The 15,477-nt window shown below is 32.3% G+C and overlaps 1 protein-coding gene across 1 annotated transcript; it reads left to right on the plus strand.

The window, feature by feature from the left end:
* The first annotated feature begins 3,729 nt into the window (after positions 1 to 3,729).
* knon (knotted onions) lies at positions 3,730 to 4,623 on the plus strand. The gene is made up of 2 exons (XM_075310940.1): positions 3,730 to 3,993; positions 4,074 to 4,623. The coding sequence occupies exons 1-2, from the start codon at positions 3,881 to 3,883 to the stop codon at positions 4,561 to 4,563; spliced, it is 603 nt and encodes a 200-aa protein (XP_075167055.1). The 5' UTR covers positions 3,730 to 3,880; the 3' UTR covers positions 4,564 to 4,623.
* Positions 4,624 to 15,477: the final 10,854 nt, after the last annotated feature.

Raw genomic sequence — 15,477 nt, forward strand, 5'->3', positions numbered from 1 at the left:
AAATTTTCTGTATAAATGAAATATTGACAAAATTTTCTGTATAAATAAAATTTTGACAAAATTGTCTACAGAAATAAAATTTTGACAAAATTTTCTATGGAAATACAAATGTGACAAAATTTACTGTAGAAATAGAATTTTGACAAAATTTTCTTTTCTGCAGAATTACAATTTTAACAAAATTTTCTATGGAATTAAAATTTTGACAACATTTTCTGTATAAATAAAATTTTGACAACATTTTCTGTGGATATAAAATTTTGGCAAAATTTTCTATAGAAGTAGCATTTTGAAAACATTTTTTATAGAAATAATATTTTGACAAAAATTTCTATAGAAATGAAATTTTGACAAAATTTTCTATAGAAAGGAAATTTTGACAAAATTTTCTATAGAAATAAAATTTTTAAAAAATTTTCCATAAAAATAAAATTTTGACAAAATTTTCTATAGAAATAAAATTTTTAAAAAAATTTCCATAAAAATAAAATTTTGACAAAATTTTCTATAGAAATAGAATTTTGACAAAATTTTCTAATAAAAATAAAATTTTGACAAAATTTTCTAAAGAAATAAATTTTTGACAAAATTTTCTTTAGGAATAAAGTTTTGACAAAGTTTTCTATAGAAATAAAATTTTACCAAAATTTTCTATAAAAATAAAATTTTGACAAAATTTTCTATAGGAATAATATTTTGACAAAATTTTCTATAGAAATAAAATTTTGCCAGAATGTTCTATAGAAAAAAAATTGACAAAATTTTGTCAAAATTTTCTATAGAAATAAAACTTTGCCAAAATGTTCTATAGAAAAAAATTGACCAACTTTTTTGTAGAAATAATGTTTTTACAAAATTTTCGATAGAAATAAAATGTTCACTATTTTTTTATATAACTAAAATTTTGGCAAAATTGTCTATATGAATAATATGACCGTGACCACTACCCCTACTTGTTTAGTGAATCTCAATATTCGTGAGGTATTATTGATATATGTTTGGGAGATAAATCGCATTTCCATAGGTAAGAACAATAGGGGGTACAGTTTATCTCAATCTGAACAGAAATTTCTTATATTAGGATCTATACTTGTTTTTGCACCTATAGAATTAATATGCCACTAATATTGAGTCCATTATCAAAAAAGAGGAAAACGCTTAATTACTGTGAAAATTTGAAAAGTCGGACAATATACTTATGAAGGAGCTACATGTAAGTCTGAATAAGATCGGCTAAAACCTCTAAAATTGAGTAGCACTGGTTAACCAACAAGAGTACTATGGCAAAATTTGGAAAAATAGGGCGCTACATCTAAATATGAACCGATTTGGATGCTCTTTTTCAGGTTTTTTGATACCAGGTTTGTTGTTCTAAATTTGAGTAGAATCGGTTATAAAATGAGGGCAGTTTGGTAAAAAAGGTTATTAGGGCCAACTTTTTGAAAATCGGGCGGTACATATATATGGGAATTATCTTTAAATCTGAACCGATTTCGATGATATGTTATTTTGCAAGTTTGGTTGATGACACGAAAAGTTCACATACATACAGTTTGTCAAGAAAGTGTTTTGACAATGGGATAAAAATTATGTTTTGTTCCAAAATTAAATATAATGAAATTTTAAAAAAATATTTTATTATGTATTTTGCAAAGTATACATACGTACACAGAATTAAAAATTTAATAAAATATTTAATATTTCAATTATTTCTAGAATTTGAAATATTTGGCAATGTCAAAAGACTTTCTTGACATACTGTATATATGGGAGCTGTAAATCTAAATCAATTTTGATGATATAATTAACATTATAGAAGATAAAATTTTGACAACTTTGAGTTAGATCGGTTAAAAAGAAAGGGTTTTATGGCCAAATTTGGGAAAATCGGGCGATACATATATGGGACCAACATCTTAATAAGAACATATAATAAGATACAACGATTATAACGACCTTCCAATTTTTTGATACCATTTTGGTAGTACTCCTTTTTTCCGCCGAAATTGAGGCCTCAAAATAAGCCTCAATTTCGGCGATCACCTCTTCATTGCAGCCAATTTTTTCCCTGCGAGCATCCTTTTGAGGTCTGAGAACAAGAAAAAGTCGCTGGGGGCTAGATCTGGAAAATACGGTCGGTGGGGAAACAATTCGAAGCCCAAATCATGAATTTTTGCCATCGTTCTCAATGATTTGTGGCACGGTGCGTTGTCTTGGTGGAACAACACTTTTTTCTTCTTCATGTGGGGCCGTTTTGCCGCGAATGTTCGACCTTCAAACGCTCCAATAACGCCATATAATAGTCACTGTTGATGGTTTTTCCCTTCTCAAGATAATCGATAAAAATTATTCCATGCGCATCCCAAAAAACAGAGGCCATTACTTTGCCAGCGGACTTTTGAGTCTTTCCACGCTTCGGAGAGGGTTCACCGGTCGCTGTCCACTCCGTCGACTGTCGATTGGAGTCAGGAGTGTAGTGATGGATCCATGTTTCATCCATTGTCACATATCGACGGAAAAACTCGGGTGTATTATGAGTTAACAGCTGCAAACACCGCTCAGAATCATCAACACGTTTTTGTTTTTGGTGAAATATGAGCTCGCGCGGCACCCATTTTGCACAGAGCTTCCGCATATCCAAATATTGATGAATGATATGACCAACATGTTCCTTTGATATCTTTAAGGCCTCTGCTATCTCATTTTACAGTCATTCAAAATCATTTTGTGGATATTTTTGGTGTTTTCGTCGGTAACCACCTCTTTCGGGCGTCCACTGCGTTCACCGTCTTCCGTGCTCATTTCACCATGCTTGAATTTTGCATACCAATCAATTATTGTTGATTTCTCTGGGTCAGAGTCCGGAAACTCATTATCAAGCCAAGTTTTTGCTTCCACCGTATTTTTTCCCTTCAGAAAACAGTATTTTATCAAAACACGAAATTCTTTTTTTTTTAATTTTTTTCACAATAACAAAAGTTGCTTCACAAAAGACGCTCTATCTCACAAACTAATTGACTTACAGACGTCAAATTTTGATACGAATCATTTGATGGTTGGTACTATAAAAAAATAATATGTGTCAGACCGGGGACTTATCAGCCAACCTGTTATATTAAAATCTGAATTAAATCAGTACAATAGGTTCATTATTTAAGGTTGTAGCGTGTCTACACCATACAGACAGACGGACATCGTTATACAGTCGGAAATCGATATTTCGATATGTTACAAACGTAATGAAAAACTTGTTATATATTCATCACTATTCTATGGTGGTGGATTGATATGGGGACCTTATATAATTACGGACAGATATGCATAAAAAGGCATATACTGACATCATGTGCGAAATCTTGGCCGTATAAGATGGACTTTAATCCATCGTATACCAAGAATTTATATTTTTCATACTAACAAAGTTAGTATACCTCCCATTCAATAAATGAGATCTAAAGGGAGGGTTAAAATCTTTGAATCCAAGAAAACTGTTTTTAGGGTATACTTTATATGGAAATCGATATTTCGATGTGCTGCAAAAGGAATGGCAATCTTAAATATTAGTAGTAAAAATTTCACTAAATCGTAACTTTTGAATCAATCGCTTTGAATGAACGAAAATTTTTCTACTTCTGTTCATTCCATATAATATGTTATTCTGTTGATAAATAATGAATGTTCAAAAGAAAGCTGATACCCTAATGTTACTGTGACATTTCTTCACAGTGATTGACATTTTGGTTTTTATAGTTCAATAAATTGAAATTATTGTTTTGGCTAGATAATAATATATTTTGCAAAATAATTGTTTATATATCAATTCTTGTATATTTGTATTCCCTCTTATTTGCTATAATTTTCCCCCACAAAGAAAAATATTATGGCCGCTAAAAAATTAGCCCCAGTCAATTTAGCAGATTTGGTAAAACGTGTGCCCAAAAATCAAATGAAACAATTTGAAAAATTTCGTGACCAAACTTTGGAATATCATAGGTATGTATTTAACTATATATATAACACTCTCGTGCAACAAATTGTCCTTGGAATTATTTAATAAATGTGGCCTTCTGTAGGAGAGTCAACAAATATCCAGAGAAATTACCCCATATTGATTGGGATTATTATCGTAATAATGTACGAAAAGAATTTGTCAAAATGGTTACGGAATTTCAAAGTGACTATGAGGAGCTCGATCGTACGTTTAGTATGAGGCATGAGATAAATGATTTTGCCAAATATTATGAAGATTTAGATAATCTAACTGAAAAGGTTAAAGGTGAAGTTCAGCAATTCATAGATGAATCGAATGCTCGTATTAAAATCTATGAAAGGGAAATACAACGTTTGCGCAATATGGTACCCTATGAAGAAATGACAATGGAACAATTTGTTACAGATCGTGAAGATTTGGCAGAATTCATACCAAGACAGGGTAAGCCATTATTTTGGCCCCATCATCCAGACGAACAAAGAGTGGGACCAGCTAGTCAAGATTTTGATAAGAAAGCGGAGAAAGACGAGAAAAAGACAAATGAAAGCAAACTAAAATCTGTTAAAAAGTAATATCAACTCTAAGGGCAATATATTTCATATATTTTTTATTTAATTGAAGAATAAAAATAATTTTTTTTATTTAACGTTTAAACTACAGGTTACTAAAGGATAGATTAACTAATATAGAAAATTTAGGTTTGATTAGGACAAAACCCCTTATAATCCTTATAGTGTTAGATGGACGATCGTTTCGGAACTGCCTCATTCCTCATCAGCAACTTCTATTAGTAGCAAACCAACAATTATGCACTGAAAAAAATATTGTCGTGGGATCAATGACTTCATGTCCTTAAAATGCGAATTTGACTTAGGATAGAAAACGCATTTCTACAATGAAAAAAATCATGCCTGGTTCCAAAGAGTTTGTCTTCACACTAATGATTTTGGTATTGATTCCGAGTAAGGATACTTTAAGACCAAATTCTTTTATAAATTTAAGTTTTGCTGCCAAGGATGGCAGCAAATTTTAATTTATTCGTTTTTTCTGTTTTTTTTTTCTTCGTGTGCAATTAAAGTCCTTTAATATCGTGTTAATGGCAATATAAATTTTCAAATTCAGACTCCACTTCAAGTAGAAATTATGCTATGTCTCAAGTAAAAATCGCCTTTAAAATAAAGCGTTGGAAAACGTCTCCTATTTTTAAACGCTTTTTTGCTTTGTTGTCAAGATGCAAAAAGACAACAAATTTAAAGACAATTTCTTTAATTTTGAACATTTTTTTACAATTATTAAAGACAAGTTGACCTTAGCCAAACAAAATTTTCTTTCATTTTAAGATACCCATTTTTAATATGAATCACTTAATTATAATGAAACAAGTATATACGGTCGTAAGATCGGCCAGGCCGAAGCTTATGTACCCTCCATCATGGATTGCGTAGAAACTTCTACTGAAGACGGTCATCCACAATCGAATTACTTGGGTCGCGATGGCAAGGTATCTTAAAACTTCCTAACACCGTAATATATACCACATAGTCCATACGCGGTATATATTAATCTAAAAAGGCCGACTAAATACGTATATAATTAAGTTTAAAGTTTCTATAGAAATAAAATGTTGACAAAATAAAATTTTGACAACATTTTCTATAGAAGTAAAATTTGGAAAAAATTTTCTATAAAAATAAAATTTGGAAAAAAATTTCTATAGAAATAAAATTTGGAAAAAATTTTCTATAGAAATAAAATTTTGACAAAATTTTCTATAGAAATACAATTTTGACAAAATTTTCTATAGAAATAAAATTTTGACAAAATTTTCTATAGAAATAAAATTTTGACAAAATTTTCTATAGAAACAAAATGTTGACAAAATTTTCTATAGAAATAAAATTTTCACAAAATTTTCTATAAAAATAAAATTTTCACAAAATTTTCTATAGAAATAAAATTTTCACAAAATTTTCTATAGAAATAAAATTTTCACAAAATTTTCTATAGAAATAAAATTTTGACAAAATTTTCTATAGAAATACAATTTTGACAAAATTTTCTATAGAAACAAAATATTTACAAAATTTTCTATAGAAATAACATTTTGACAATGTTTTCTATAAAAATACAATTTTGGTAGATTATTTTTGGCTCGAGTGGCAACCATAATCCGATATGGACCAATTTTTGTGTGATTGGGGATCGGCTATATATAAATATAGACCGATGTGGACCAATTTTGGCATGGTTATTAGCGGTTTTATACTAACACCACGTTGCAAATTTCAACCGGATCGGATGAATTTTGCTCCTCCAAGAGGATCCGGAGGACAAATCTGGGAATCGATTTATATGGGGGCTATATATAATTATGGACCGATATGGACCAATTCTTGCATCGTTGTTAGAGACCATATACTAACACCACGTACCAAATTTCAACCGGATCGGATGAATTTTGCTCCTCTAAGAGGCTCCGGAAGTCAAATCTGGGGATCGGTTTATATGGGGGCTATATATAATTATGGGCCGATGTGGACCAATTTATGCATGGTCATTAGAGAACATATACCAACACCATGTTACACATTTTAGCCGGATCGGATGAAATTTGCTTCTCTTCGAGGCTCCGCAAGTCAAATCGGGGGATCGCTTTATATGAGGGCTATATATGATTATGGACCGATATGGACCAATTTTTGCACGGTTGTTAGAGACCATATACCAACACCATGTACCAAATTTCAGCCGGATCGGATGAAATTTGGTTCTCTTAGAGGCTCCGCAAGCCAAATCGGGGGATCGGTTTATATGGGGGCTATATGTAATTATGGACCGTTATGGACCAATTTCTGCATGGTTGTTAGAGACCGTATACTAACACCATGTGCCAAATTTCAGCCGGATCGGATGAAATTTGCTTCTCTTAGAGCAATCGCAAGCCAAATTTGGGGGTCCGTTTATATGGGGGCTATACGTAAAAGTGGACCGATATGGCCCATTTGCAATACCATCCGACCGACATCAATAACAACTACTTGTGCCAAGTTTCAAGTCGATAGCTTGTTTCGTTCGGAAGTTAGCGTGAATAGACGGACGGACGGACATGCTTAGATCGACTCATTATTTCAACACGACCCAGAATATATATATATATATATATATATATATATATATATATATATATATATATATATATATATATATATATATATATATATATATATATATATATATATATATATATATATATATATATATATATATATATATATATATATATATATATATATATATATATATATATATATATATATATATATATATATATATATATATATATATATATATATATATATATATATATATATATATATATATATATATATATATATATATATATATATATATATATATATATATATATATATATATATATATATATATATATATATATATATATATATATATATATATATATATATATATATATATATATATATATATATAATTGGGTCTTAGAGCAATATTTCGATGTGTTACAAACGGAATGACAAAGTTAATATACCCCCATCCTATGGTGGAGGGTATAAAAACGACTTTATAGAAAAGTTCATCGCCTTTCGGGCAAGGAGAAAAACTTCCTATCAGAGAAATTTAAGGACGTGAAGTCTTTGGCCTCACGACAATATTTTTTTCAGTGTATGCTACAAATATTGTATCCTTGTCCACAAAGTCGACAAACTTTTCAATGAAGTCGTCTTTATAATTTAGTGATTCGACTTAACGAAAGGTATCTTTCCATGAACGAAACGTTTGTTTGTCTAAGGTCAACGCCGTTCGGACTCGGCTATAAAAAGGAGGTCCCTTGTCATTGAGCTTAACATGGAATCGGGCAGCACTCAGTGATAAGAGAGGAGTTCACCAATGTGGTATCACAATGGACTGCATAGTCTAAGTGAGCCTGATACATCGGGCTGCCACCTAACCTAACCTAACCTAACCTAAGGTCACCTTGGCTTTAATAATTCAGAAATATTCTTCAAAATTAATGAAATTGTCTTAAATTTGTTGACTTGTATCATGACTATAAAGCAAAAAAGCGTTCAAAATATCGTTTTTCAGTACTTTATTTTAAAGACGGGTTTACTTTAAACGTAGCTGAATTTCTACTTAAATTCGTGTCTGAATTTGGAAATTTAAGTTGTTCTTAAAACGGTTTTAAAGGACTGTGAGAGCGTATGAGGTTAGGTTAGGTTAAAGTGGCAGCCCGATTAAGATTCAGGCTCACTTATACTATTCAGTCCATTGTGATACCACATTAACTAAAAGTACCTATTACATATGGGCACTTCTAGTTTTAACCGTTGAACCTTCTCGATTATTTTCTTCTGTTGAACCAACCAGATTGTTCCAAAAACATTAGCAGACTGCTTAAGTTAACGTTTTTCAGGTCCGCTAGTAATCTGAAGCTATATGCCCCTAAAATTTGCTTACGCCTTACACAAAATGCAGGACACTCACACAAGAGGTGTTTTATTGATTCCTTTTCCTCCGTATCATGACAGCTCATACAATAGTCATTATACTTCGCACCAATAGTTTTTGCAAAATCGCCTATCAGGCAGCGACCCGTTATAGCAGATATCAGGAGTGATATCTGGCGTCTCGAGAACACTAGCATATCTAGTGTGCGGTTTAAGTTTAAATGGGGCCATATTTGCTTGGTGTCGTTACAACCTTTACAATTCTCCCATCGAACATTTGCCATCATGACAGCCTTCTCACGCAGTAAGAGCTTGCAGGTAGCCAGAGGAACACCAACAGATTCTAGTTCCCCTGGAATATGTAAGGTAGTTCCTAGCCTTGCTAGCTCATCTGCTTCGCAGTTCCCCGGTATGTTCCTGTGGCCAGGCACCCATATTAGGTGAATATTGTGCTGCTCAGCCATCTCATTGAGAGATTTGCGGCAGTCGATAGCCGTTTGAAGGAAAAGCTAAAAAAACGATTTGCTTTAAATTTGTTTCTTAGAATAAGGTACGCAAAATCCACAATTTAAATCGATTTGTGTATTTAATATATCCTTAATTCGATTATCCGTTTCTTTGGATCGGAATCAATATCAAAACTATTAGTGTAAAGGCGAAATCTTTGGAACCGGACATGTGTTTCTTCAGTGTGGTATTGAGCATTGTTTATACATTGACTACGGGTAATAGAGAACCATACATTTCGCTTGCAATGCCTACTTTTTAGTCGAATAATTTTCACCCTACATGCAAAGAAAACAAAAATATTTGTAAAACGGGTATCGTTCTTTTGTTTAAGTTTTTTTGGATTTAATTAGAAAAGTTCAAACCTTTAACAGATTTTGTTGCAAAATTTTATTTTTCCAAATTAAAAAAAAAAAACTTTTTATTCCAAAATCAAAGTCCATTTTGTGTATATCAAACACTGTTGATATGTACGAGTATGCTATTTAAGTGTGTAATCTTGACCTAATTGGTTCAGATTTAGATAAAGCCCCCATATATGTTATTTGTTCTTCCGGTTTATACTAATATTACACACATATTAATCAAATTGTCCTATACATATATATCTCCCGATAAATTATAGATGCTATTCTCTACCATTTAATTAATATGGCTCTATCTTTGTGTTTCCCATATTATTGTTTATGTATATCCACCATATAAACGGACCCCCAGATTTGGTTTGCAGAGCTTCTAAGTGAAGCATATTTCATCCGATTTGGCTGAAATTTGGTGCGTGGTGTAAGTATACAGTCTCTAATAACCGTGCAAAAATTGTCCAAATCGGCACAAAATTATATATAGGCCCCATATAAACCGATCCCCAGATTTGGCTGCGGATCCTCTAAGTGAAGCGAATTTCATCCGATCCGGCTGAAATATGGTACATAGTGTTAGTATATGGTCTCTAACAACCATGCAAAAATTGGTTCACATCGGTCCATAATTATAAATAGTCCCTCAATAAACCGATACACAGATTTAACCTCCGGAGCTCTTGAAGGAGCAAAATTCATCCGATTCAGTTGAAATTTGGTACATTACTTTAGTATAAGGCCGCTAACAACCATGCCAAAATTGGTCCATATCGTTCCATAATAACATATAGCCCCCATATAAACCGATCCCCCGATTTGGTTTTGGAGCCCCTTGGAGGAGCAGATTTCATCCGATTCAGTTGAAATTTGGTACATTGTGCTAGTATATGGCCGTTAACAACAATGCCAGGTCCACATCGGTCTATAGTTATATATAACCCCCAGATAATCCGATCCCTAATAATACAAAAATTTTTCCATATCGGTTCATAATTGTTTATAGCTCCCATATAAAGCGACCCCCATATTTTAATTCTGGCTCTCTAATTACCGCGCAAAAGTCCATATCGGTGCGTAATTATTTGTAGACTTACCTATATATACCTTTTTTGTCTAATATATAGCGAGTATGGACTAACACAATTTACAAGACGATGTTAAGAAGTTTTAAGTTTGTCATTCCGTTTGTAACACATCGAAATATTGCTCTAAGACCCCATAAAGTATATATATTCTGGGTCGTGGTGAAATTCTGAGTCGATCTAAGCATGTCCGTCCGTCCGTCTGTTCACGCTAACTTCCGAACGAAACAAGCTATCGACTTGAAACTTGGCACAAGTAGTTGTTATTAATGTAGGTCGGATGGTATTGCAAATGGGCCATATCGGACCACTTGAACGTATAGCCCCCATATAAACGGACCCTCAGATTTGGCTTGCGAAGCCTCAAAGAGAAGCAAATTTCATCCGATCCGGCTGAAATTTGGTGCATGATGTTGGTATGTGGTCTCTGACAACCATGCAAAAATTGCTCCACATTTGTTCATAATTATATAGCCCCCATATAAACTGATCCATAGGTTTGGTTTGCGGAGGCTCAAAGAGAAACAAATTTCTACCGATCCGGCTGAAATTTAATGCATGATGTTGGTATATGGTCTCTACCAACCATGCAAAAATTGGTCCATATCGGTTCATAATTATATATAGCCCCCATATAAACCGATCCCCAGATTTGGTTTGCAGAGCCTCAAAGAGAAGCTAGTTTCATCTGATCCGGTTGAAATTTGGAACATGGTGTTAGTATATGTTCTCTAACAACCGTGCCAGAATTAGTCCATATCGGTCCATAATTATATATAACCCGCATATAAACCGTTCTCAAGATTTGACCTCCGGAGCCTCTTGGAGGAGCAAAATTCGATCCGTTTCAAATGTGGAACGTGGTGTTAGTATATGGTCTCTAACATCCGTGCCCCCATATAAACCGATCCCCAGATTTGGCGTGCGAAGCCTCTAAGAGAAGCAAAGTTCATCCGATACGTTTGAAATTTGGAACATGGTGTTAGTATATGGTCTCTAACATCCGGTGCGGTTCAAATTTGGAACGTGGTGTTAGTATATGGCCGCTAACAAACATACCAAAATTGTTCCATATCGGTCTATAGCAAGGCCGTATTCAGGGGGGGGGGGGATGAGGGGGAAACTTGCACAAATCATAGAATACTATTTGAAAAGCCCGTCAAACGATGGTCGAAAAAAACTGATTGTTTTTGTTCTCGCACCACAAATTTCATTTTTGGAAAATGTCTTTCTGCTTTTTATTTGTGTTTGTTGTTCTTTTTGTGAACATGACTCGCTTTGTTTGGCCGTAGGAACAACAACGAAACAGCCAAACACACATGTGTAAATGAAATGGTGCAAAACCTGCGAAAAAAACCTGCCTAATTCAGCGATGGAAGCACTTGGAGAGTGCAATAAAGAGATATTTCCACACGTGCATATTCTTTTAAAAATTTTGGTCACTTTGCCAGTTACTCAGGGATGGAAAATACAATTTTTAAGAAAGTACAAAAAAGATATTTTTTGAGCGGAAAGGTACTTTTTACTAAATTTCAACAAAAATTTCACTGGAAAATTATTGTCAAGAGACTAAATTTTAAAGAAAATAAAATTTTGACAAAAGTTTCTATATAAATAAAATTTTGCAAAAATTTTCTATAAAAATAAAAATTTGCAAAAAAATCTGTAGAAAAAAAATGTTGCAAATTTGTTTCTATAGAAATAAAATTTTGCAAAAATTTACTATAGAAATAAAATTTGTACAAAATTTTCAATTGAAATAAAATTTTGACAAAATTTTCTATAAAAATAAAATTTTGCAAAAATTCTATATAGAAATAAAATGTTGACAACATTTTCTACCGAAATAAAAAATCGATTATATAGAATCGCATTCTTTTTTCGACTAAAACATACTTGAAGTTCAATAAAATCCTGTTTTTGACTATGTCTTTTACAAAATCGAGATTTTCTTCCCACATGAACATGTGTGTTTTGCCATATTTGTAAAAGACTATTAGCAAATAAGGTTGATAAAGACTTTCTTAAAATATTAAAATATTTTGTCAAAGCTATTGTACCATAAATCCGATATCGACTCAAAAATGTCTACACAAAAGGTACTAAATCATTCGCGGGGGTACTACGGTATTGACCGGGGTGAAAAAGTATTGAAAAAAGTACTATAGTACTGCATTTTCCATCCCTGCAGTTACTACGTACTCATCCGAACTTTCATTTTCAACAATGAAGAGATTAAAGACGTATCTTAGAAATTCGACTACCCTGCCAACATTTTTTGAATTTGGGGGCGCTTCTAAGAATCCCCACTACGTCGAAAACAATCATATACGACATCAAAAACTCGTCGGAAAAGCGCCGTCACTATTGATAAGTTGTACCACGCCAAGTTACTACGAAAAAGTTTCTCATCAGTGCAATTATTAGGTGCCTATTTAGATCAATTTCGAAGGACGCCAATAAGAACCCCTGCAAACTATCAGAAAAAGTGCATTTTAAGGTATTTGTAGAAGAATCATTGTGGTCAAGTAAAACACGATTGTGTAGATGTTTATTGATTTGATTAAACATTTATAATTTCTTATAAATAAAACATTTTTCGGTTTATCTCATCACATTTAACATAATTTTTTGCATTAATAAAAGAATGATGTTGAGTTTTAAGTAGCAAGTTACATATTGCAGAATCTATCAGCCAGTTTGTTTATTTTCGATGGAGACAGCGTGCCTGGAAAAATATTTGAAAAACGATCACTTTATTCTATTTGGAATGTCGAAAATTGTTCACCATATACCTTTCACAATTTTAAGCGTAATATCTATGTCTTCAATACTTTATTTTCGTTTTTATTTAAATAAAATATAACAAGCTGGTTGCGCTTGGCGTTTCACGAAAAATAAAATGGCTCTTCTAACAGTAGTGATGGCAAAATACTTTCATGTACATTTTGTACTTTTTGATATGCTTCCCCCATCACAGTTCGCGATGGTTGTGGTGACATTTACGAGTCTGTGGTAGCGATGAGGATGAAATGGAACTTTGAAATGCTGGCAGGGTAGCGAGAGTAGACTCAATGGATTGGTTCATCACCGAATAAATGTGCCGACTGAAGAAGTAATTGATTTATTTGCTGCCCAAAAAGCCCGTCGGCTCAATTTAATATTATAAAAAGATTGTATACATACCTATGCATAAATAAAATTTTCTACACATGAGATTATATGAATATTTTTTTTTTAACAAAGCATAATTTCTACTGAAAGTCAAGTCTTAGTTTTGAAAATAAAGTTGTCGTTAACTCGTTTTTAAAGGACTTTGATGACGTATGAAGAAACAAAACTGAAAAAGTGAAAAATTAAAATTTGCTTCCTAGAAGCAAGTACACACAACCCAAATTTAAAAGAGAAATTTGTCTTAAAAGTATCCTTACTTGTATTCTCCGCTTCTTTGGCTCGGAATCAATACCAAAATTTTTAAAGTAAAGACAAAATCTTTGGAACCGGGCATGCTTTTTTTTTCAGTGTGGATGGCAGTATTTAGAAGAAGTTTCTACGCAATCCATGGTGTCCGTATGTACTTGTTTTTTACTAACATTGTGTTTCATCCCAGGGTGTTAGCCGATTTAAGTTTTGATTCTACACTGAAAAAAATATTGTCGTGAGGTCAAAGATTTCATGTCTTTAAAATACGAATGCAAATTTTGCTTAGCATAGAAGACGCATTTCTCTAATATAAAGTTTTTTTCTTTGTCCAAAAGTCGATAATCTTTTCAATGAAGTCGTAATGTCCTTATAATTAAGTGATTTGACTTAAAAATGGGTATCATAACATGAAAGAAAAAATGTTTGGGCTAAAGTCAACTTGACTTTAATAATTCAGAAAAATTCTTTAAATTTAATGAATTTGTCTTTAAATTTGTTGCCTTTTTGCGTCTTGACTATAAAGCAAAAAATCGTTCAAATTTAGGACATGTTTTTCTAAACTTTATTTTAAAGATGTTTTTTACTTGAAACATAGCATAATTTGTACTGGATGTCGAGTCTTAATTTGGAAAATAAAGTTGTCCTTAACTCGTTTTTAAAGGACTTTTATAGCATATGAAGAAAATAAGCTGAGAAAACGAAAAATTAAAATTTGCTTCCTAGAAGCAAGTACACAAAACCCAAATTTAAAAGAGAATTGTGTCCTAAAAGTATCCTTACTTGTATTCTCCGCTTCTTTGGCTCGGAATCAATACCAAATTTTTTAAAGTAAAGACAAAATCTTTGGAACCGGGCATGCTTTTTTTTCAGTGTAGAGATTTTGTAGAAGATCAATAACTTGTTTCCAAATTGGTTAAGATATAAATATTTTTATATGGGAATATAAATAACTCCCAACAAATTTTAAAGAGTTCAGATGGTAACACACATTTTGTTCTGCATAGTGGTGAATTGTCGGCCCCGCCCGATTTTAGACTTTACTTACTTGTTATTATTGTTTTGATTTCAGCTGAAACCCATTTTTTGACTACAAGATTAGAACAACAGAGGAAAAGTATGAATGCATGAAATATTCTTCAAACATAACATTTTGCGGACTATACTATCGATTCAAATTAAGATTTCACGAATTTTTCTAAATTGTATTTTTGTTTAAGTTTTTCTATACCTCTTAAAAAATCACCCTTTATACTATATACAGTGATAACTCTCAAAAGTTGGCACCTACGGTCGCCAATCTAACGTGTTATTTTAGCAAACGTGTCATGGCAATTGTCTAATACTGAGAGGTGTCCCGTTTTCTGAGTGTCCACGTTTGAAAGGTTCCACTGTGTTATCTAAATATCATACAAATATTTACCCTTTTTATTTAAAGTCTTTTGGAAATGAAATGTCATAGAAAAACTATACACTATATTATTTCAGGTTCCATTTAGCATATTTTCTAACACTTAAACCTGTGTTGAAGGTCAAATAGCGATTATATTTGTACACTCCAAACAAGGATCCAAAATTGATATAATTTTAGTAAAGGTTGCGATTTCCATTCCCCTATCACCATTCCCACT

The sequence above is a fragment of the Haematobia irritans genome, chromosome 5, assembly GCF_050003625.1.
Source record: "Haematobia irritans isolate KBUSLIRL chromosome 5, ASM5000362v1, whole genome shotgun sequence".
In the NCBI taxonomy this organism is placed as follows: Eukaryota; Metazoa; Arthropoda; class Insecta; order Diptera; family Muscidae; genus Haematobia; species Haematobia irritans.